This window comes from Phocoena phocoena, chromosome 17 (genome assembly GCF_963924675.1).
Source record: "Phocoena phocoena chromosome 17, mPhoPho1.1, whole genome shotgun sequence".
NCBI lineage: Eukaryota > Metazoa > Chordata > Mammalia > Artiodactyla > Phocoenidae > Phocoena > Phocoena phocoena.
Window position 1 is genome coordinate 13,016,566 of NC_089235.1, and position 24,732 is coordinate 13,041,297.

The 24,732-nt window shown below is 38.5% G+C and overlaps 1 protein-coding gene across 3 annotated transcripts in view; it reads left to right on the forward strand.

The window, feature by feature from the left end:
* The window catches only part of CSPP1 (centrosome and spindle pole associated protein 1), a 105,487-nt gene that overhangs the window by 68,482 nt on the left and 12,273 nt on the right, over nt 1–24,732 (forward strand). For 2 of the 3 annotated variants that reach the window (XM_065895018.1, XM_065895019.1), the window contains 9 exons: nt 1,371–1,483; nt 5,048–5,197; nt 5,564–5,710; nt 8,514–8,618; nt 10,370–10,436; nt 11,033–11,150; nt 16,111–16,250; nt 19,744–19,884; nt 22,004–22,050. In XM_065895018.1, the coding sequence (XP_065751090.1) occupies nt 1,371–1,483; nt 5,048–5,197; nt 5,564–5,710; nt 8,514–8,618; nt 10,370–10,436; nt 11,033–11,150; nt 16,111–16,250; nt 19,744–19,884; nt 22,004–22,050 (1,028 nt within the window). The remainder of the gene's footprint in view (nt 1–1,370; nt 1,484–5,047; nt 5,198–5,563; nt 5,711–8,513; nt 8,619–10,369; nt 10,437–11,032; nt 11,151–16,110; nt 16,251–19,743; nt 19,885–22,003; nt 22,051–24,732) is intronic. The other variant, XM_065895016.1, reaches the window with a different exon arrangement.

Sequence of the window (24,732 nt, forward strand, 5' to 3'; positions counted from 1 at the left end):
ACTTGAATATACCTGAGAGTTGAATATGATAATGTATACTTAAGGTTCATTATCCTCTGATATTTTGTCTTGATTAGGCCTGTTTCTGAGGCCCTTCTTAATGTTTGTTGTTCTTCTTTTACTTTATGGTTCTTGGATGAAAAACCATGTTGATAAAGTCCATACTAATTTGGCTTAAATTTATTTTTTCGCTTATTATGATGCCTGAATACATTTTCATTTTCTTTGTTTAGAGCATGTGTTTCCCTTTGGTTTTATTTTTATAGTGTTTTTATATATGAAAGAACTTATCTTGCCTGCCTCTAATAATATTTTTCTCTAATTGCCTCAACGGTTTAGAATTTGAGTGATCATCAAAGTGAAACAAACTACTCAGTTTTGGTTTGCTAATCAGCTTTTCCACCATAACATAAGATTTTAATGTTTAGGTATTGATGTGCCTTTCTGCTGATCTCTTTAAGTAAGCATTAATAAATTTAAACACAAAGGCAAAATAGACCTAAATGACAGCTAAACTGCAACGCAGTTGTCCTGCAAACACTATATGAGTGAGAGAAATAAATACTTTAGATTGATGGTATAAGGAAACTAAAAAATGATATAAAAAATTATGTGAGGCTTAAACACCAATTTTTTTTTCTGCATTCAAAGAGACCCCTGGGGTATAATTATTTTCCAGGTTGCTTTTATGAAATAATTTTTTGCCTTTCCCAGAATGTTTAATACTATTTATAGGTAATATATGGCATATTTTTATTTTTCATGTTAATATCTCATTAATAGGATTTTTAAATAAAAAGTATTGCAGTGATTAAACTAGTCACTTTAATTTGTAAAAAATGTTTTTGGAGTTAACTTTCTAATCTATTCTTTAAACCATGGATGGGAATCCACTTTTGGAATTACTGATTTTTAAAAACAATTTTAGAAAATTTTTGTATGTGTACACATAATACATTTTAGTGTATAATTAAGCAGTGTTCTTAAGAAAAGGATATTTATATTCATAAATAAGAACTTAAACGTACTTTTTTTTTTTCTGTCTATAAATTTTACTTTAAAGCCTTTGTTGCAGTGAGAGTTGCTTACGTTATTAGCTTTTCTGTTTTCTTGATGTCTTTCAGGTATATATATGTTATGCTTTTTCAACTGTGTATTAATTTTATTTTAGTTTCACCATTTTTTTTCTCTCTTTACTTTTTATCTGGTCTTTAGATTCTAATCTCAGCCTTCTGAGTTTAACCTCTGGAGTTCCATATTTAGCACATTTTTTTCAAGATTTGAATTTATTAGCAAAGTCTTTATTCTTTAACGTTTATGTTTTCTAAGCACTGGCTAATGGTATGTTTTTGCAAAATTTCCCTTTCAAGGTCATATGCAAACACAGAGCTCTCCTTTTGCTCGGGGAAATATTTTTGGTGAGCCTCCAACTGAACTTCAGATTAAACAGCAGGAATTATATAAGAATTTTCTTCGTTTTCAGGTGAAATGCTTACTTGATCACAGTTTCAAAGTTTCATAAGAGTTTTTTAAAAAAATTAATTATTTTTGGCTGTGTTGGGTCTTTGTTGCGGTGCGTGGGCTTCTCATTGCGGTGGCTTCTCTTGTTGCGGAGCGCGGGCTCTAGGCGTGCGGGCTTCAGTAGTTGTGGCATGCAGGCTCAGTAATTGTGGCTCGCAGGCTCTAGAGCACAGGCTCAGTAGTTGTGGCACAAGGGCTTAGTTGCTCCGTGGCATGTGGGATCTTCCCGGACCAGGGCTTGAACCCTTGTCCCCCCTGCATTGGCAGGTGGATTCTTAACCACTGTGCCACCAGGGAAGTCCCCATAAGAGTTTTAATAAACTAACCTTGCAAAGGTTTAATCCACAAGATAAAGAATAAATTCTAAAATGCCACGCAGTTACTAAAATACCTAATTTATATAAGATATAAATTACATTATATTATTTATATTATTATACTGTTCTACTTATGTCTGAAAAAGGAATAGGGAGACATGTTAGGTATACCAGTTGACTTAAATTTTATTAAATCATTAAGTGTTAAAGAATGCTGAAATTTCTAAAACTGAAACACTTAAACTGTTCACCTATTAGGCAGAGAATGAATCTTTCTAGATGCTCACATGTGTTAGTAGAAAATAATTAGTTTTTTGTAAATGATTTGATATTCTTGACTCAGTTGTATAGTTTGTAAATAAATAAATATTAAATGTAATCACATTTTGCAATTATTTGCCTCATTTATGTATATAAGCAAATAGGATTTAATAGGATTTAAAGTACTAGAAATTGCCCAGAGGAAGATACTTGAGCATCAGGTGTTTATTCAGCAAACATATTTATTGAACTCTCATACTGTGGCCACCCTTGGGATGGAGCCTGAGGTGAGTGAGAGGCCTGCTCATATTTTCTCTCCTTACCTCCCTCCCTTCCATACCCACACTTACATCCCAGTGTCAGATTAATCCTGTGGCCAGGTTAATCTTCCTTTGATATGACTTCTCATGTTTTTATTCTTTATTCAAAACCTGGCAGTAGCATTTCTTTTCTACAGAAAATGTCCATATTCTTTATTCTGACACTTCTGGCTCTCCAGTCTAATCCCAACCTCTTAAACAGATTGTTCTTACAGAGATTCTATTCAAACATGCCATCTTTCTGATCCTAATTATTGTGGACTTTTAAGGCAGTGACATAATGGATGTAGTCTTAAGGATAACTGATCAGACATTACTGTTGAGGATGTATTTTTGGAGGATTTAAAAGACTGGAAGCAGGGGTGTTTTACTAGAGTGGTGACGGTGGAAATGGATGGAAAGACCTTTCAAAGGATTGACAGAAGGAATAGAGATATTGACTGTAAGAGAGTAGCATCAGAGATCCCAAGGATACTGGCCACTTAAGTCAGGTAGCAGCAGATTGAGGGTCACAGAATCACGTTTTGAACTTGAAGGACCCTCTGGTATATTGCCCATAATGATAGCAAGTCAAAATTATGTAGTTCCTATTATACTTACTGAGTGTTAGCATGCTCTAGGGTAGAATTCAGGGAAAAATAAGTCTTGCCACTTTGTAGCCTATTATTATTTATAAGATAGTTTTACATATAGTATCTTATTAAACCTCAGTACTCTCTGAGGAAGTTATTACTCTTTTTATTTTATGACCAATAAAATACAGGATGAGGCTCACCTTTGGTGGCAGAGCTTGCAAGTTGTGAGGTGGTGCTTGAACCCAAGTCTCCTGACTTTAAGTATCATATCTAGAGGTACTACAGTTATATTTCTAGCTCTAGGAAGTCTTTCCTCTGGGAAAAAACTACTAGTAGTGGGGGAAACTTTGGCTGTATACGTTTCAGAATAAGTTCAACCTTCACTTCTCCCACTGTATAAAATGGTGGTTTATGTATTTTTCTTTTAGCAGCCTCTTAAAAATGCCCTTTTTGCCCCCAAACAAAATCTAATCCAGAACTCTATGAAAATGTAAAATAGCTAAATGGTATTTATTTTTAAAATAACAATATAGTGTCAGACAAAAAGAATCCCCAAACTTAAGTGTTAACAGAAATGTTATAAAATGTTTAAATCTGTGCACAAAGATGGCAAAGGAAGCCTCAGCTCCATGTCTGCATAAATAAGTTATACCGTTAGTTTAAGTTAGTGCAGCAGAAGTCTTCATGTGGTTAAAATTTGGTAAATAACACATGTGAGTGTTTAGATGTCATTTTTAATTGCAGCTTTAAAAATAATTAACAAGTTTAATAAAATATTTGCAGGACCCTTGAAGCACTTTTGTGTTATATGGTTTGAAAACCACTGACCTGGATGACAGCTTTTCTCTTTCCATTGAACTTCTGTGTGGCATTTTTGTTGGAATGATATTTCTGTGGATTCATTAGGTGTGAGATCCATTTATGATTGTGACCCATTAATGGAGAAGTGACTTGGTCACTGTGATTTTATTTCATGGAGGAGGAAAAAGGGGGAACTGAGTATTAAATGTGAGGTTTTGTTGTATGGATCATAAATGATGTTTTCTCTAGGGCTATTGTAATTGAAGAAGTGATTACATACACACCACTTAGTATTAAATATTAGGATTGTACATATTTAATAGTGTTGTGAGAAAGAAATGTTGGAAAAAGCCCTAGCATGTAAAATCATGGCACATATAAGAAGACTACAGTTCTTATAGCTCAAAAGTTTGTCAGCACTAAATATAGCAACCTTGAAGTTAGAGGAAACGCAGACAAGAACTATAAAAATAATACGAATAGTCATAATCAATCCATACTTAAGAGGGATGAAAATCTATTGATATCCTTAAACCAGCATCATGAATACCCAGTACCTGTGCTGTCATTCTTCTCTATCTCATTCATGGAGGATGTAGACTATCTGTTAAGGTCCTCTTCCTTTCAGATCTTAGACTCTGTCTTAGAATATTCCCCCAGAATACTCAGCACTGCAGGCCCCAGGTGGCATTCAAACAAAACTTAGTTATGAATTCTTGTGGCTAAAATCCTCATTTACCTTGCCAGTAGATAGGAAAGGAGAAAAGGCCATTCTAGGGAAGGGATTCCTACTTAGTGATTGCTAAAATATTTCACTGTTGTTTTAGGATACTAATCACGCCAAGGAACTTTGAGACGTAATAGTAGCAGTCATTATAGAATAATATAATCATGAATTATTTACTAAGTACTTCTACATAGGAGGAACTTTTATGTTTTTTTACATACATTATTTCATTTCAATTCTTTGAGTACTGCCTTGAGATATAGACATTAATAACTCTTTTTACCAGATGACAAAACGGAACAAGAAAGTTTCTTAAGGTCACACAGTCTGATGGAGCTGGAATTTTACTCAGAGCTCTTAACATTACATCATGTGGCCTCCCTAATAAAACATAGGACACTGAAAAATTTAGGAACTTATTTTTACTTACAAAAAGAGGGCACAAATGTTGATAATAGGGTAAATTAAGTGCTATTCTAACTTTTCAATAGTTTCACAAAGTAATAACTAGGTTTAATTCTTTAGATTGAGGAAAAGAAACAAAGAGAAGAAGCAGAGCGAGAGAGATTGAGAATTGCTGAAGAAAAAGAAGAAAAACGGCTTGCAGAACAGAGAGCACGAATTCAGCAAGAGTATGAAGAGGAACAGGAAAAGAAAAGGGAGAAAGAGGAAGAGGTGCATTCTTACCTACTGTATTTTTCTACTTAGTCTGAAAGTGAACTCCTTATTTTGACATGAAAAGATATTACTTACAAAGGAGAACGGATCCATAGATCCATATCCATTTGTTAGATGCTATTTTTATAAAAATGAAAGACTAAATTAAGAGATAAATGATGACTCTTTTTACAGACGAAAAACAGTTTAGGCCGACTAGGATGTTATAATAGATGCCTAATATTTTATTGTTAAGCAGACAGCTTTTTTATTTAATGAACACTATATCATCTATACCTTCAATTTTATCTCTTTATTTCAAACAAATATGAATGAACTATAGAACGTGTGTATGGAGTGTATATTTTTCTCTTTATTTTAAAGCAAAGGCTGAAAAATGAAGAGCTTATTCGGTTAGCTGAAGAAAGACGAAAAGAAGCAGAAAGAAAGAAGAAAGAAGAAGAAGAAAAACATAACCTACAACTTCAGCACTACTATGAAAGAGAAAATATAATTGGTGAAGAAACAAAGGTAAGTTCCAGACAAAAATGTCTATGGAACCCGTAGTGCAACCCACTTTCACTGTGAGAGTGGTAGAGTAGTTAGCAAAAGGAAGAGAGCAGAGAAGGTGCTTTTGTCTCTCCTTTCGTCATAGTACTTTTTCTGGGGGCAGTGCACTGAACTTCCTGTACTAAATGATGTCACTGTGCTGCGTTGTGTTTTCCCTCCTATGAACAGAATAGGCTTACTTTCTGTCGCCATTTTTAGTCTTGTTCCCATAGTCCGTAGACTAGCACCCTCCACACTGTTCATGACAAGACTGAAGGTGTTTGGAAACTTTTGTAGCAATTTGTCAATGTAATTTTATGTCTGTTGAATCTATAAAATAGCTGGCCTTGAATTGTGTAACATCTTTTAAAAGTTTTTATTTATCTAGTACAGTTGACCTTTGAACAATGCAGGGATTAATCTGTGTGTGTGTAATTTATAGTTGGCTTTCCATACCTGCGGTTCCTACACATCTGCATATTCAACCAGTCACTGACTACAGTACTGTAGTGTTTGATGAAGAAAAATATCCCTGTATAAATGGACCTGTGCAGTTCAAACCCATGTTGTTCAAGGATCAACTGTAATTCAGTCTTACTCTATTTTACACATCTGTCCACAATGGATTGGAAATTAAAAAAGAAACTTGTGGCTCACCACAGACTGGTTTGAAGTCCATGTTTCTGAGATGGGGGTTGATGTTCACACTTAGGCACATGAGTCAAAGTTATTAGACAGGAGTTTTCTCTCTAGAAAGCCAGTAGGCCCTTATGAAAATCCAGTTCACATCCTTGCTCATATTTCAAAGCTATATTTAAAATTTTGTTTGTATAGTATCACTAGGGACTTATTAAAAATGTGTCTTCCTGGTCTCATCTACAACGTATCTAATTTACTAAGTGTGATTTAGTAACCCTTAGGGGTTTGGATGTAGTTGGCCTGTGAACCACACCTTAAAAAACCCTATGTCTTGTACGTTTAGCCCAATTTAATTTTTAAAAAGTTGTTTTCAGAAATTTAGATTTATACAGACATGATTTCTTGTAAGTAGAATTGACAAAAAGATTACTTTTAACCAGTGTGCTCCTTGGGTGTATTTATGATGTGATTTGCTACATTGTTCAATGTGTAACCTACTATAGGTAACATGAGCCATTTCTGGTGCAAATACACTCTCTGGATTTCTCACCCCAGGGTTTTATGATGATAGAAATAAGTATTCACAATTTGAATTTGCTGAAATGTTGTTTAAAAGGGAATTTATAGGGGCTTCCCTCGTGGCGCAGTGGTTAAGAATCTGCCTGCCAATGCAGGGGACATGGGTTTAATCCCTGGTGCAGGAAGATCCCACATGCCACGGAGCAACTAAGCCCGTGTGCCACAACTACTGAGCCTGTGCTCTAGAGCCTGTGAGCCACAACTACTGAGCCCATGTGCCACAACTACTGAAGCCTGTGCACCTAGAGCCCGTGCTCCGCAGCAAGAGAAGCCACCGCAATGAGAAGGCCGTGCACCTCAACTAAGAGTAGCCCCCGCTTGCAGCAACTAGAGAAGGCACACGCGCAGCAACGAAGACCCAACACAGCCATAACTAAATAAATAAAAAGGGAATTTATGAGTAAGATCTATATTTTTTGTTTTATTTTCAGTGTTGCAGGAACATTAGGCAGTATCCTTCATTTTTAGGATATATATAGTTGCCCATCCTTTTAAAGTATCATTGAAATGTCATATCATTCATATTTCTAATTGATAAAGTTTGTTTTTTAGAGCATTGTTGGGTTTATAGCAAAATTGAGCAGAAAGTGGAGAATATTTTATTGTAAAATTGATTGAGAATGAAGGTTGTTAGTTTCTCACAGTTGTGTTTCTGCCACTTTCTTATTATGTCTAAGAAAAAAAGCTATTTCTTAGGAATATGTAATTTTATGACTGTCATAGTTTAATTGTGAAGTACCATAAAGTTTTAGACCAACTTCGTTCCATTTAATGCATTCTGCCCTCAATTCTGAAATTATCATTGCTAGCTGTCATTTTTTAATTTATGTAGGCCTGATATATATTTTTGTCTACTCTTAGTTTTTACTTTTGTGTCTGCATTTAAAATTTTTTAGTCTGTATATTTATTTAGTTTGTTAAAATTTGTTTTTTTAACCCTAACCTGAGAGTTATATTATCATAATCAATATATTTGATCATATTAATTGAATTTCTGACTTTTTCGTTTTTGCTTCCTTGACAGTTACTTGTTTTTTTAAATTATGTGGACTATGCTTTCTTTGCTTCATTCTCTGCAGTCCTTTAGAAGGTTTAACTTGTCTTTATAATTCTGCCTGTGGTCACCTAGAGTTTTTATTTTTAAACTTTGTCATATATTTCTAATTTTATCGAAGTCGCTAGTAAAAGTAATATTTGATTTTGTACTGTGCAAAATGAACAGTTTAACATCCACATTTATAAACATACATTTATATTTTTATCCAGATAATTCTTATTGTATTTTGTTGGGAGTTTTTATGTTTTCAGCATTTTGATTTTAATACGAAGTTGGGAACTATTAGCTTTATTACACTGTAACCTGAAACCCTGTTTTATTTCCTTACAGAGACATAGAAACTCTATCACAATCCGTGATGCTCTTGGTGACAAGGGATCTAGATTTTAGAGATGTGTGTATGTATATATACACACACATACATGTTGGGGTGTGTGTATATATACACACACACATAGACATACGTTGGTGTGTGTGTAGGTATATATATATTTTTTTTCTCCCCCTCAGCACTTGAGACAGCCCTCTCCTGTAGTTCCTGCTCTTCAGAACAAGATTGCAAGCAAACTCCAAAGACCTCCTTCAGTTGACAGCATTATAACTTCCTTTATTCAGGTATATACTCTTTCTTTTGATTTATTCATCTTTGCTAAGTTATTTTGGATTGCGGGTATTGAATGAGATTTTCTTATTCATCTTACTTAGCTAGATTACATTTTTCACATCTGAAATATAGATGATGTTTACATTGATTTGTCTGTTGCTTCAGTTATAAATGATGATACTTGGTGCCCCAAAGTTTAAATTCTTTTGACAGATCATAATTTAGCAAGTGGTACTTGTCCAGGCCCCTCAGGAAGGCCTTTTCTCTGGTAATATGTCTTCTAGCTAGCTGTAGCATTAATAAAGTCCCTTATACTTTAGACTGAGCTACAATCAGAAAAGCGCCAGGAAAATGTTCCAGAAGGGTTGATCCTTGAGTTGACTCTTGAGGAATGAGTAGGAATTTGCTATAAAGAGGAGGAGGAAGAGGGACTTGCAGCATATGCAGAATCATGGAGGGCACTGTAAGCCAAGTGGCATGTGTGGAGAATACATGGTTTGTTCTGGCCTGCTGACACCTCACCAAATGGCAGAGGAGGTGAAGGCTAGAATGTATGCAGGGTGTTGTAGGGAGTGCTGAGGGGTTTGACTTTATTCCATAGGCCAGTGGATATTAAACAGGCTTTTTACCAGAATAGACAAACATATTAGAATGTTTTCCTCAAGCCCACCCTCTGAGATTTGATTTGGTAGGTGTGTGGTAATATATGGGAATTCATGGTAATATTTTAAATAGGAGAATGACATGGCCATGTTTGCCTTGCGTAATGTTCTCTCAGGCAGTGGTGGCGTGGAGATATATTATGGAAGCTGGGCAAGACTGTAAACATGGAGAAAAGTTAAGATGCTTTTGCAGAAGTCCAGATGTGACTTTGAGGACCTAAACGAAGGCAGTGACATTAAGAACTAAGAAGGGGTGACAACTTCAAGATATATTTATGAGATACAGATAGTGCTGTTTATTGACTGTGTGTGACGGGTAGGAGTCAGTGACAACTGTCAGGTTTCTGGTGAGGGTTCTATAGAGTAGGCAGCTGAAAATACAGGTTGTGGCAAAGGAAGGTGCTCTGCACTGGATTTATAGTTTTGGAAACTACTAACATTATTGCTTGTCTAATTAGTATGATTGTCTAGGATGTATTCAGGGGAAGTAAAGAGGGCTGAGGATGGAACAGTCGGGAATTACCAACATATAAGAAGCAGAGCAAGGAAACTGGGAGAGTGGCAATGATATCAGTTGCTACTGGCCAAGTAAAATAAGGGCTTAAAATGCCCATCAGATGCATCACTGAGGGATCACTTGGTAGGAGACGCAAAGGCTGTGTAGTGAGGAGTGAATGGGAATAAGGAAGCAAACACCGTATGCACTGCACATACTGTTTTTTAAAGAACGGCTATGAAGGAAGAGAATGGACAATAGATGGTGATGAAGGGTGAGGTAAGTTTTTTAAAAAATGGAGAGATTTTTAAGCACAGGCTGTTAGGAAGGTGGTTGGAGAGAGGAAGAGGGTGGACAATTGTAATTGATGGAGGAGCTGAGAGTGACTTATCAGATACAGAGTACAGGTGAAGGGATTATCTTTGGATGGGGCAAGGCCTCTCCCATTGCAGTGGGAAGAAAAAATAAATGTAAGTAAGCTTATAGATAGAGTGGTGGGAAGTTTGGTTTCTCTTACGTATAGTTACTTCGAAATAATTCCTCTTTTAAAGCTTCTGAGTAGGGAAGACATACTGAGTGTATCTTTGTTGTGATTGTTAAACAGGAAAGTTCCATGTCCAGGGCACAGTCTCCTCCGGTACCTGCCAGGAAAAATCAGCTTCGTGCAGAAGGTAGAGTTGACTATTAAACCTGTAATCTAGACTATTTCTGTTTTTAACTTTTTGTTTTGAAAAACAGACTCACAAAATATCATGAAACAGTATAGAGAGGCGCTGTGCACCCTCCCCCCAGTTTCCCTCAGTTGTGCAATATCCCAACCAGGAAATTGGCATTGGCATACTCCACAGACCTTCATCAGGTTTCACAGTTTTCACATGCACTAATTTACGTGTGTTTGTGTGTGTGTGTGTGTGTGTAGTTCTATGCATTTTTATCATGTATAAGTTGTGTAGCCACCACACAATCATGATACAGAACTGTCCATCACCACGTAGGAACCCCATTGTGCTGCCCCTTTATAGTTACACTCCCCTGTCCCCCCCCGCCAAGAATGTTTCTTACCATTTGAAATTCCCGTATTATCAGAAATGTGTTTGTGGGTCTTAATGATGTTCATAAATATCTATATATATAAAGCATTAAAAATAACTTTCATAAAAATGTCACTCTGAGCATTTTAGCTTTATGATAAGTCAGGTTATGTTTAATATTTAACCTTTTATTCGTATACATGTCTTATTTTTCACTTATCAATGTGAATTTGCAGAGGAGAAAAAAAATGTAATTATGGAATTATCAGAAATGAGAAAGCAGCTTCGTAGTGAAGAGCGGCGTCTGCAAGGGCGGTTGCTGCACATGGACAGTGAAGATGAAGTTCATATAAGGCAAGTTTAGAATTGCATTTTTTTTTTTTTTTTTTTTTTGTGGTTAGCGGGCCTCTCACTGTCGTGGCCTCTCCCGCTGCGGAGCACAGGCTCTGGACGCGCAGGCTCAGCGGCCATGGCTCACGGGCCCAGCCGCTCCGCGGCATGTGGGATCTTCCCGGACCGGGGCACGAACCCATTTCCCCCGCATCGGCAGGCGGACTCTCAGCCACTGCGCCATCAGGGAAGCCCTAGAATTGCATTTTTTGTTTGTTCTTGTGTTCTTTTCTGTCAGGATAAGGAATCGGAACATATCCAATAATTCTACAGTTTTGGAACAGGATTAATTATCTTTATCATAAAGCCACATCTGTTAGAATTTTGCATGCTTGAAAAAAGTTTTTAACGGATTATTGGTGAAATTGTAATGACTGAAATAGCCTTTCCCTCCCCCCAAAAGAAGTCTAGCTAAATAATTACATTCTAGTGGAGGGACTCAGTATAACTAATTCAAAATAGTGTATGATTTTTTTAGTGTGTTTGCAGTATGTGGTAGGTTTTCTTTCTTTTCTTTTTTGGCAGAACGGCTCTTTCTTTAATTAGCTAATGTGCTATTTAATTCACATTCTTCAATTTTATGTAGATAATATTGCCTACATAAAACATTTCTTCACAATTGTAAAATCTATTCACTGTGAAAATATGGGGTATTTAATGAATATTGATTTAACCTAATATAAAATATTTAAGCAGAGAATTTTAATTGTCCTTCCGTACTGCCAGTAGTATATTTATGGCAATGGTGATGACGGTGGTGGTGTTGATGGGAGGAAGAAAGAAAAAAAAGAAGAAAGGAGTAGCACTTTCTTGAAGGCAAACCAAAAGTGTTATCCCTAACCATGGCATCTTTAATAGGATTAGTGAAAAATCAGTATTGGGAACAGGCCATTCTTCAAGCTCTATCTTTAAGATAGTTTGCCTCACTACAGAGAAATCACTGAGTGAAAGATAATTGACTAAATTGGGACTCATGTACAGAAGGCAGACGGATGCAGAAGTTCCTTTGTAAGCTAATCTAAGTGATAAGGAAGCCCAAGATAGGAAAGAGATGGTTGAAACAAGACTAGAAGAAGACATAGACTAGACAATTACAAAAACAATCTCCTTACTTTCCCTTTCTCAGTCTTCGAAAAAGTCAGGCATAGAAACTTGGTCCTTGAGAGGAAAATGATAATAGGAATGGAAAACTTCAGAGATGGAATAACCATTCCATCAGCAGTGTGTTGTTTTCTGAAATACTTATTTTCCAGCAAAATAACTTAATAGACTACCAAACATTTCTGATCATTTTTGCCAAAAGGACTCGTAAATTCTCTAAAGAAATATTCTTCAAACTGCAGTTTGCAGTTTTTTAGTAGGTTGTAAAATCAATGCAGTGGGTAACTACTACATTTTCTTTAAAGAGTGTTTAGCTAAAAAAATCATTTATTTTGGCATAATTTTAGGTTATGGAAAAGTTGCAGACATAGTATAGAGAGTTTCCATACACCTCACCTAGTGCTCCCTGTTGTTAACATCTTATATTCCCAGAATATGTCTGTCACAACTAAGAAGCTGACATTGGAACATTACTACAAACTAAATTCCAGACTTTATGGATTTCTCCAGTTTTACCATCAGTGTCCTTTTTCTGTTCCAGGATTTAGTCAGTACAGGGTACCACACTGCATTTAGTTGTCGCATCTCCTAGTCTCCTCTATTCCGGGACAGTTTTTCAGTCTTTCTTGTTTTTCATGATTGTGACAGTCTAGAGGTGTATTGGCCAACTATCCTATAGAATGTCCCTCAGTCTACATTTGTCTGCTGTTTTCTCATGATGAGGCCGGGGTTAAGGGGTTTTGGAAAGAATAGCACAGGGTAGCCTTCTCATCACATCATATTGGCAGGTATGTGACATCCATATGATAGCGCTGGAATCACTAAGTTTACCACACTGGCAAAAATTGAGAGGTGGTGGGAATAAGCTCCATCTCCTGGAGAGGGGTTATCTACATATATTATTTAGAATTCTTCTGTAAGAAAGATTTGTCCCTTCTCCTCTCTTTATTTATTCAGCCACTTGTTTATATCACTGTTGTTTCATGTATATTTATTTTGTACTTTGGGTTATAATGTTATTTATAACATTATAACATTATAGTATTATTTATGTTGTTGCTCAAGTTGTTGCAACTTAGGCCATTGGGAGCTCTTTCATGTTGGCTCCTGTATCTCTTTGATATGTCCCATTCTTTTGTTTCTTGAGTACTTTTTTACTTTCTGTTACTGCAAGATGCTCCAGGCTCATCTTGTATATTCCCTGTCCCCTGCCCTGGAATCAGCCATTTCTCCAAGGAGTCCTGGTTCCTCTTGGAGAATGGTATTTAGAAACCAAGCTCTCGGTGGGCAGAGCTAGATAGTATATGTATATATACTAAGTCATAAACATTATCTGTAATTGTTCCTGTGTCTATCAATCTGTGTATACGTTAAATTCATACTGATATTTCTGACTGTAATCCAGGATGTGGTAGGATTTTAATGTAGCACGTTAACCTGCCTAATTATGCTTTGCTTAGATTTTTGTTGGCATTCTCTAGGCATCTTCTGGCTAAGTAAACAAGGTGAGGAAATTTCAAGATACAGACTGGCTAGGTAATGGAATGTTAACCCAAGGTGGTAATTTTCAACAAAGAATTCTTCCATAGTAGGTCAACTACTTCTTAGTAATGGAGAGGTCAGTATAGTTTTTCTGTATTTACTTTCAAGATGTTATAAATGCCTTAACTTTTGCAGCTTTCCATATTCCAGACATGCATATTCCATTAAATCTAATGGATCATTGACTTTTTATTTTCTTTATTTTCATTCATAAACTGAAGACTGTGCTCTCTTTTGGCAAACCAGTGTAAGAAAGAGAAGCCAGGCAGCTTTTCAGTTTTCTCACTTGCAAATCTTACACAATAATTTCCACCCCATGACATTCTAGTGAAGAATAAATAAATGTATGTATTTGAAAGCACTTTGTAAATTCTGTGTGCTAACTTAAGTCAGATAATATATGTTAGAATTACCATCATTTAGCAAGAATTGGTTAAATACATTTAACTTCGGGGTAGTGTTCGATATGTATTGTGATCAGAGACATCTCAGTGTTGGCTCTTTATTCCAGTTTTACAAATAGTTTCACAAAAAGAATCTCTTATTCATTAATTAATTCACCATATTATTGAATTCCTAATAGTGCTAGGCACCCCCAGCTCACATGCAAAGAAGAGCTAATAACCTAATTCCTAACTGAACAGCCTACTTAACTATTAGCATTAATGGTATACAGGAGTCCAATTTAATGGCCTCCAAAAGCCTTTTTACTATTTGTTTTGCATTTTAATGAATCTCTGTTGCAGTTCCTATCCCCCTAGGTGGTTCACTATTAGAGGTCTATGTCAGCCTTGACAAGGTGATTTTGTGGCTTTGGTGAAACCTTCCCCATAAAAGGAAACCCCAGGAGAGCAGGGGGCATTGCCTGTGGGGATCCCAACTCTTCCCATCTAGGTGCTTAGGGAAGATTTAGTGAATAAAGACATGAAGGCAGGAGTCTGGCAAACTTCTAGCTTAGAGCTACATTTTAAAAAATAGATGGGACCCACCTAGGGCTGAGGGAAACAGCAGCAAATACTTTATTTTCAGGGCTGGAGATACCATCCCCCATCCCTGTATTCTATTATCACTCCCCCAAAGTCCTAGCAGAAAACTCCCTTACTAAGCTACCTGCCTATTTTGCTAACTTCCTAGGTTAACAAAGGAAGAAATATTCTTCCAGAAATAGAGTATTAATTAACTAATTAGGTATATCAAGTTCCCGGAAAGCCCACTGTAAAATTAGTTGGGGGACTGTGGATAATACCTATTACTTTGGGCAGCATATTTATGCTGTATTTCTCTGTATAATATCTGTTTTAGGCTGAGGGGAAGGTAACATTTATTGAGACCTAGTACATGTCAAGTACTGTGCAGGGTACTTTACAATATATAATTTCATTTAATCTCATGCTCATAAGACTAAAAGGGTAGACATTATCTGCATCTTACAGATGGTACAAACTTCTAGTAAGTTGCAAAGCTGGTCTTTGAATCTTGGTTTCTTTGACCAAAGACTAATCTTTCTACCACACGAACATTTTAAGGTAAAGCTAACTCATTCTGTTCTTCCAATAAGATACTTTGCTTCTGAGCATTTTGAAAGATTATAATGACCTTATAAATACCGTTTTTTTAAAAAAATTATTTATTTATTTATTTATTTTTGGCTTGTTGGGTCTTCGTTTCTTTTTTTTTTTTTTTTTAATTTATTTTTTGCGGTACGCGGTCCTCTCACTGTTGTGGCCTCTCCCGCTGCGGAGCACAGGCTCCGGACGCGCAGGCCCAGCCGCTCCGCGGCACGTGGGATCCTCCCGGACCGGGGCACGAACCCGTGTCCCCTGCATCGGCAGGCGGATGCTCAACCACTGCGCCACCAGGGAAGCCCGGGTCTTCGTTTCTGTGTGAGGGTTTTCTCTAGTTGTGGCAAGTGGGGGCCACTCTTCATCGCGGTGCGCGGGTCTCTCACTGTCGTGGCCTCTCTTCTGCGGAGCACAAGCTCCAGACGCGCAGGCTCAGTAGTTGTGGCTCACGGGCCTAGTTGCTCCGCGGCATGTGGGATCCTCCCAGACCAGGGCCCGAACCCGTGTTCCCTGCATTGGCAGGCAGATTCTCAACCACTGCACCACCAGGGAAGCCCCCCTGTTTTTTTTAATATGAGGAATTGAAATAACAGCTACTAGAATAAATTTTTATAATATATTTTGGTGAAAGATGCCAAATTTCTTGTACAGGGCGTTAAATGTCAACTCAGATTTTTTTCCCAGAAGACACTTTTATCATAATTTGTCATTTTCTATAGGAAAAGAGAAAGGAATCCCATGGATGTATTTGACATGGCCAGACATCGGTTACAGGCTCCAGTCAGAAGACAGTCACCTAAGGGCCTAGACACTACTACTTTTCAGAATATTCATGACTTTAATGAGCTGAAAGATAGAGGTGAGTAGAATGCTGCTATTGTAATGATACAGCAAGAGTGTCCTACCCATATTTAAGTATCTTTAAAGACGTTTGTATCCTTTTTCTAAAGTAAAGTTTCATTTATGGTATATATTTTAAGTGATGCTGAATGAAACTTCTGTATACTCTAGTTCTTCAATTTACCAGTCTGGTGGATGGACCTTTAGTTTGGCTACTTTCCTTTGGAGCGCATACAGCTCTTAAAGCCTCAGGAGTGGATTAGATCAGTAAAATAGTGTGAAGAGTGGCACCTGACTTTGAGTGGAGGATGGACAGCCAGATGAGCTTAGTAAAGAGGTGGAGAAGGCAGAGTCAGTGACCGGAGGTTAAGCAGGAGAATGTGGTGTCCTGAAAGCTGAGGGAAGAGAGTGTATTGGGGAGGAGGGACTATGTAGAATGAATATTGGAGGGTGTCAGCTGGATCAGAGGTCATTGGTGACCTCAACTAGATCTTTTTTGGTGGAATTATGGGATCAGAAGCCCGTTAGCTTTGGAAATGAGGACTGAATAAATAGGAAGCAAAGTGTTAGAGGCAATGAGCAGAAGAACCCTTGGAAGAAGGGTGGCTGGGAAGGGGAGGAACACTGGGTCTGGAGCTGGAGGAGCTTGTTAGGAAGCTGATGTGAAAGCTGTTACAGGAGGCAGAGGCTTACAATATAGGGGAGGGAGGGAACGTCGTTGAAGAGAGCAGGGTCCCTGAGTAGAAAGGAGGAAATGCAGGACTTTTGAAGGAAGGGAGTAGAGAAGATTTGATGCAGCCACTTAGGAGGAGGAGAGAAAGCTTACTAGGGAAGTAGGATTGCCAAGGTAACAGAGGCTTGGGAGACTGAGAGGAACCAAAATGTGTGTTACCTGTGATTTTTCTTCAGGTGCACTCATAGAGCGGCTGTTGGGATAGAGGAGGCGAGTTGTTGGATGGTGGTTTTATGACCTATACCACATGAATCGGAGTTTACACTTTTCTTCTGCTTCTTATTTTTAAAAGTAATATCTACTTTAGAAAGTTTTGAAAATTTAGAAGGATAGAGGGAAAAATCACTTTACTCAAATCACCTAAATATAAACACAATTAATATTTTGTATATTTACTAGTCTTTCTGAGCTTAATTAAAACAAAAAAAGTAAAATAAAAACTAGATGTAATTGTTATTTAATTTTCTTTGGTTTTTTTCACTTAGATATACATGTGTCATCAATTACATATACCATAGTTATGTTTTTATTCTATCATTTATTGATTACTTATTATATGCCAGGTATTATATTAAGCCAGTAGGTCTCAGGGGCCTTCTTGAGGTCAAAACTATTTTTTTTTTTAACATTTCTACTGGAGTATAATTGCTTTACAAAACTATTTTTATTATAAACTAAGACATTATTTGTCCTTTTCATTTTTATTCTCTCCTGTGTGTACAGGTTTCCCAGAGCATATATGGCACACGATGACTTCATTGCTCTGAAGCTAATAGAATATGTTTTTGTATTAATGTTTTAAAAATTTCTTAGGTTTAATTTCTAATATGATGGGGGGCAGTAAATAAAAGCTCTTTGGGGTCCTTAACTTTTAAGAGGGTAAAGAGGTCTTGAGAACAAAAAGGTTTAAACCGTAAAATTGAGCCATTCATTTCCCTGTTACCACATCTAGTCCTCATTGATCATATGACTTAGTTGTTGATGTCTCTTGTTTTTACAGAGAGGAAAATGAGTCTGGAAGTGGGGAAATCAGGCTCCAATCCAAGTTCATGTGTCCAGAGTCTCTTCTGTTAACCTTGCTCTTAATCATTTTCTAATTCTTAGATATTCAGCATGCTTCTCATTTCCCACTATTGTTACCAAATCAGGTCCGGCTGCTTGTCGCTTAAAAAAATCAGTACTTGCAAAAGTTGGTGGAAAGGAAAGTTGTTTTTAATCAGAATGCTGACAATCTGGCGAGATGCTGGACTCAGTGTCCCCCAAAAACCGTCTCTGAAGATTCTGCTGGGCCATGAAAGTTTTTAAAGGGAAAGAGGGAAGTCATCTCAGTTAATCATTGGGATGGGGGTCAGAGTCATCGCCACCCCCCCCACCCCCCACTGTGTGCAGGCCTGTTGACTACTCATGATCATTCTTTAGTTACTATTCACACAGTCTGTGAGATTACTGAAGGGGAACTAGGGAAGAGATCTGGTCATCTGGTCTTATTCTTCATTTCTACTTCTTTGATCTACAGAAAGAACCAACACATTAGGCAAGGTATTGTGTGATCAAAAGATTTGAAAGGTGTGCTAGGGCTGGAGATGAGGAGAGCATGGGGGTGCCTGGTTTAAGGTTAGTGATAGACAAAGGGGCCTCCTGCAGAGAGCTCTTTCCTGCCAAAAGCTGCTTACAAATCCCCACTTGGCAGAACATCATTCCGTTTCTGTGGGATCATGCATGAAGGTCTTTGTAACTTCTTCATGCTGACATAGGGTGCTGTATTCTTAGGGTGGAAGTTGTTGGCATGGGTCTGTAGCATCTCTTTGCTGGCAGTTGTAGTTGCCCATTTACATATATGGGCAGAACAAGCGACTGCTCAGGGTGGAGCAGTTTATGTCACGGCTGCAGTCTGATCATCATGCAGTCCGCTTTTTCCTTCTGGTGGCAGGTACAGTATCTGTGAAACAACTCAGCAGTGTGCATCAGACACTGAGTCTGTGACTCTGTTGTCCTGATCCTTAGCCGCTTGAGCCTGCTCCTTTGTGAGTCAGGGAGGCCTGGGAGACTTCAGCTTCTCTATAAACAAGAGGCAAGAGACAAGGAGGGGCCTTTGTACTTGGGTTGGGGGCGAGGCATAGGGTTCTGATTAGTTCCACTGTGGATCAAAAGGAATATTGTCCAGACTTTTTAAATGTGTGAACTATATTTTTATTCTCAAGATTTAAAAATTAAGGTTTAACATTTTAATTCTGATCAGTTGATAATTCTTGAACTTGTGGCATAGGTGAATTCTTAGACTGTCATTTCCTGCAGAAATGACATCCCTCCTAAAGCTCCAGGCAGCCTGCATTTATCTTTTCATTTTTTTGGCATGATATTTACAAGTATTAATTGGCCAATAACATTATGGTTTCATTTTTCCAGTGTATTTTAGGGATCCGCTGTGATTCAGTGTCTGGTGGCTGCCTGAGTTACAGCCATCTGAATAATTGCTTGGATGTACCTGCACATAGTGGCAGGCTCTGGGTGGCATCTTGGGGGAGTGGGAAGGTCAGGATGGAGAATGTGGCAGTCAGCTGCTGCTTGCTCTGGGGGCTCCCTTATAATGGTGATAAGTTTGTGAAAAGGCATTTATTTAAAGAATGTTAATTTTGTGTTCATTAGTTTTATGATGATGTCCTTTGACTTTGCTGATTGATGTCTCGTTATTTATACTGTTCCTATTTATAGTGAAGTTTTATAAAATCTCATTTGGAAACAAGATTTAACTTGGTTATATAACTTATTTTTGTACCAGATTCAGAAACACGAGTTGATTTGAAATTTATGTACCCGGATCCTCCAAGAGATTATCATACCTTAGAGATTCAGCAGCAAGCCTTGCTAAGAGAGCAGCAGAAGAGACTGAATAGAATAAAAATGCAGGAAGGTGCTGAAGGTAAGAAATAATCATTGCTGTTTCACCGTTTCATTGGGTTGTTGTTTTGTTGGCTTTCTCAGTCTCTGGTATTGATTTCAATCTGAGGCAGGCTCCCTCCACTGTCAGCTCCACACTCACATGCCCCTTTTGGCCTGTAGTCCCTGAGAAGAATAAGTCGCAGAGAGGGCTGTGATTGGCTTGACTGGGGTATGTTATTTGTGCACGGGAGGGGTCCAGCCACTCATGATAGCCAGGAGGATTGAGTACCTTGACTAGGCCAGGTGGTATCTGCACCAGGGTAAGGAATGCTGGGCAGACACATCGGTGTCCTATGGGACATTTCTCTACTGTGTGTGTCGTCTGTGAGTTTTGATATAGCATAAAATCTGTAAAGCTTCAGACTGGGCTATGAGTATATTTCTTTGTAATTAGCCAATCAACAGATACTGAGTGCCTACTATGAGCCTGGGTAGTGACCTATATCCAGGGTATATGGTGATGAATGAAATATGCCACTGCTCTCAAGGGGCTTATACTCTGTTGGAGAATTTAGATGCTTAAAAAGTGTGAGTGTGATGAATGTTGCAAAGGAGATATCTAGGGTCCCTTGGGAGTGTGTAACTGGGGATGGGGTGGGCAGGCACCTAGAGGTGGAGTGGAGCTAGTGGCCTCAGAGAACATCAGTGGGCCCTATTGACCCGGGTGTCCTGCATGACCTTCACACATATCTCACCAGCTTTGCCTGCCTTCAGGCCATTGAATGCAGCCATGGAAAATGAGTCATAAAAATGAAGCAGTTAGGTAACAAGAATAGAAGGAGATGGTCCTAGCAGTTATTTTCAGGAAAATTCAAAACCCTACCTTATTAGCAGGCTTGTCTGACCTACAGAATCTGAAGAACCTATTTTTGACTACATGAGAGTATCACAGGAGTAAGTGATGTACCACTTTAGGCCCTGATCACAGGTCAAGCCTTCAGTAAAGACTGACAGGGAAAGTCTTCCCTCCATCTTGCATAGAATTTTTAACAGTGGTCTCACTGATCACCCTCTGACAGCACAGTAACCCAAAGTCTGTGATAAATAGTAGGCATATCATCAGGAGAGAAGAGAGAAGCAAGTACAGTCTTCAACCTTTACACCCCTTTTGGTGGCATTTTTCCTTAGGAGACCCAGCTGATGATCTGATCTGGTGTGATCTTGGCAACTTGCTCTGATTAGCCCAAAAGTAGTCCCCATGTGGAAATAGGTCCATTTTGGGACTGAGGGTATCCGTCCCCTACAGCAACTACCCCACAACTTCTACCAAACACTGTGATGACTTAATTCATAAGAATATGGTTTAACTATAAAACAATCAAAAATGTGGGTATAAAATATTTTAACAAGGAATACAGGCTATCATTGGCAGCCTATTTATTCCCACAGGCAGTAGCTAAAAGGATAAAGTGCACTATTGAGAGGAACACATAGGAACCCTGGTCATATCAGAGAGGCCTTTAGGGTTACCTGATCCAAAATCTTTGCCCCGGAACCAGGTGCCTGGAGTTGAATTCAGTTTCCTTCAATTTCACGTGAGGGAGTTGTTTAACTCTTCTCAACAATTTTCTACACAGATTGTAGAAATATGAGGGGAGATGGTTATTTTTCTATAGGCATCAGTTTTAAATTCACAATGATTTTACTTTTTACTTTTTATATTTATTACATGTGAATGGGAGAATTTTATCCAACTAGAATGGATTGGACGCTGGGTTATATTTATTAATAAACAAGTAGTATCTTAAAAAATTCTGAAATGTGATCATTGAAAAGTAATCTCTCGTAAAGAGTTAATTACAAAAGCAATTCTATTTTTTTTTTTGTGGTACGCGGGCCTCCCACTGTTGTGGCCTCTCCCGTTGCGGAGCACAGGCTGCGGACACACAGGCTCAGCGACCATGGCTCACGGGCCCAGCTGCTCCGCGGCATGTGGGATCTTCCCGGACCGGGGCACGAACCTGTGTCCCCTGCACTGGCAGGCGGACTCTCAACCACTGCGCCACCAGGGAAGCCCTACAAGAGCTATTCTAAAATTTATTTTTGTTTTTAAAGTATTTTCTAACCTTTTAATTTGTTTTTGCTCTCATTGGCTACAGTTGACTTGGATGCTGTCCCAAGCACTAAAGTACGAGACCACAGAATGGTAAGAAAAGTTATAATTTTTCAAGCTAGTTTTTGGGTGATAGAAATTTTTAGGAGTATGGTAAGTGAGTATTCCAATTTTGAATTCTTCAGGAATATTGAGTTAAGAAAGAATTTAAAACTTGTCCCATCAGTGTAGTGGGTAGCTAAAGAGATATTAGTGTAATAAGTAGAGGAAGCATATTGTAATGAGTAAGAACAAGACTCTAGGGCTAGGCTGTTCAAGTTAGTCTGTTTTTAGCTGTGTGACTTCAGGCAAGGTATTTAATCTTTCTTTGCCTCAGTTTCCTAATCTGTAAAGTGGGATGATAGTGTTTATCTCTGAGGGTGGCTGTAAGATTAAAATCAATTAATATCTGCAGGCACTGGCCTAGCATGTAGTAATTTCTATATAAATGTTTATTAACTAAATAAAAAATAGCTCAAAGGCTGTTGTGAGGATTAAATGAGATAATATATTAAAAGCCCTTATAGGGCCTGTCCCATAATGAGTGAGGTCAGTTAGCAGCAGTAGTGGAAGTAAGAGTCTATAATACCTGTAGTGGTGAGACCTATCAAGAAGATAAGCAAGATAAGGGCATAACTCTTATCCTGAGGAAGTGACTATCAAGCAAAGACTGAACAAAAGGAAGGGGATGAGCCAGTTTTCATTCAACAAATATTTGTTAAATACTTACTGTGGACCAGCTAATATTCTAGGTGTTTGTGGGCACAGGAGTGAACAAAAGGAACAAAAATCTTTGTCTTCTGAGGGCTTACTTTCTAGAAAGAAGGAGAGACAATAGACAAATAAAATACTTAGTATGTTGAATCGTGGGGCTCTGGAGAAAATGATAGCTGGGAAGGGGGCACTGGGAGGACTAGAAGGAAGGGTTTACAGTCTGAAGGACAGTGGGCAGGGAAGGCCTCACTGTGAGTGGGTAACATTTGAGAAAGGACGTCAGGGAGGTGTCGTGTGAAATACTCGGGGGACACATCTGGAGGAAGAACCTCCCAGGCAGAGGCCCCGGGCAGGAGTGAGCCTCATGTGTACTAGGAGAGCGGGAGTCCCGGGGAGCCTGGACCTCCAGGAGCAGGGGTGGGTGGGAGCAAATGAGGCAGAGAGCGGGTGATGAGCAGCAGAGCCTCAGGGGGCCTTAGGGTGTTGCCTTTTATGCTGTGAATGTGATGAGAGGCTTCCAAAGTTTTGAGCAGAGGAGTGACATGATTGGTTTCATGTTTTAACAACTGACTGCCATTCACTGAGAATAGACTGAGGGGGACAAGAGGCTACTGCTATAATCTAATTAAGAGATAAGGTGCTTTGGCCTGGAGTGGGAGCAGTGGAAGTCATAAGTGGTTGGATTTACTTTGAAAGGAGATAGGGTTTTTGACATATTGGATGTGGGGCATGAGAGGAGTGAAAGGTGGACTTCAAGGTTTTTGGTTGGAGTTGCTATTTACAGAGATGAAGAAGCAGGAAAAACGGGTTTCAGGGTGAGGGAGAAGGTCAGGAACTTAGTTATAGTCATGGTAAGTTTGAGATGCCTGCTAGACAAATAGTTGGAGCTGGTGAGTAGATGGGTAAGAGAGAGAGGAGGAAAGACTGAGGTTGAAAATAAATTTAATCTTCCCCCACACTAATGATACAGGTAGTATTATCCCCATTTTCAGATTATAAAAGTAAGACTCAGCTAGGCTGTTAGTTGCCCAGCGTTACCAGTTGGTAGCTGTTGGTGCTTGGTTTTGAAGTGATAATGGTGATAACAACGTTGCAGTAGCAACACTCTGTACGTGCAGGAGGTACCTGACATTTATTTGCTCTGACGTTCACAAGGTATGCTTATCCCCATTTTACATAAGAGGAAACTGCTAGCCATGGCCACACAGCCAGTGAGCAGAAAAGCCCATGTCTGAATGCAGGCTGGACTCCGGAGCCCCTCCCTGTCCCTGTACCACATTGCTTGAGATGTATGGACACCTTTTCTGAATACCCTGTAGGTTTCTTTGTATGTGGCAGTCATATTTCTCAGTGAAAAATACTGAAATTTAACTTCTGGGATTTTGATCAAAATCCTGGATTAATAACACCATATTTTGCTGAGTAGAAACTGAGCATAAGCCAACAGTTTAACATGGCTGTTAAAAAAAAAGCTAAAAAGTTTTGGGTTCACCTTCCTAGGAACTGGATTATATGGAAAACGCAAGGTGAAACTGGGGAAGAGTGTCAGGGAGAAGATAGGGCTGAGGTGGGCTTTGATCACTCTCTCCGGTGTGTGAAGAACTGTGATGCAGAAGAGAAGCTGGGCAGTGTGTATGCAGTGCTAAGAACAGCTGGTGAATATTAGATGCTATTATTACCATTACTGTCATGCTAGAAAGCAGATGTAGAGTCAGTGGGTGTTAAATGTAAAAGAATTTAGTACATGGAAGAACTCAGTGAAAGAGAAGAACTTTCCGATAACCAATGCTATGTCTCAGTGGAATGCATTTCCTTAGAAATTAATGGACAGCTCTTCACTGGAGTATTCTAGCACATCCTAGAAATCTGGAAGGGAAGTGCAGGGAGGTGGTGTTGGGTGACTTTAGGTTCCTTCCAGTATGTAAGGTGACATAATTGTAAAACTCTGTATGTAAATTTCTTACCTATAATTTGAGAGCTCATTACAAGCCCAACCCTAGCATTATTTTTTCCCTACTCCTA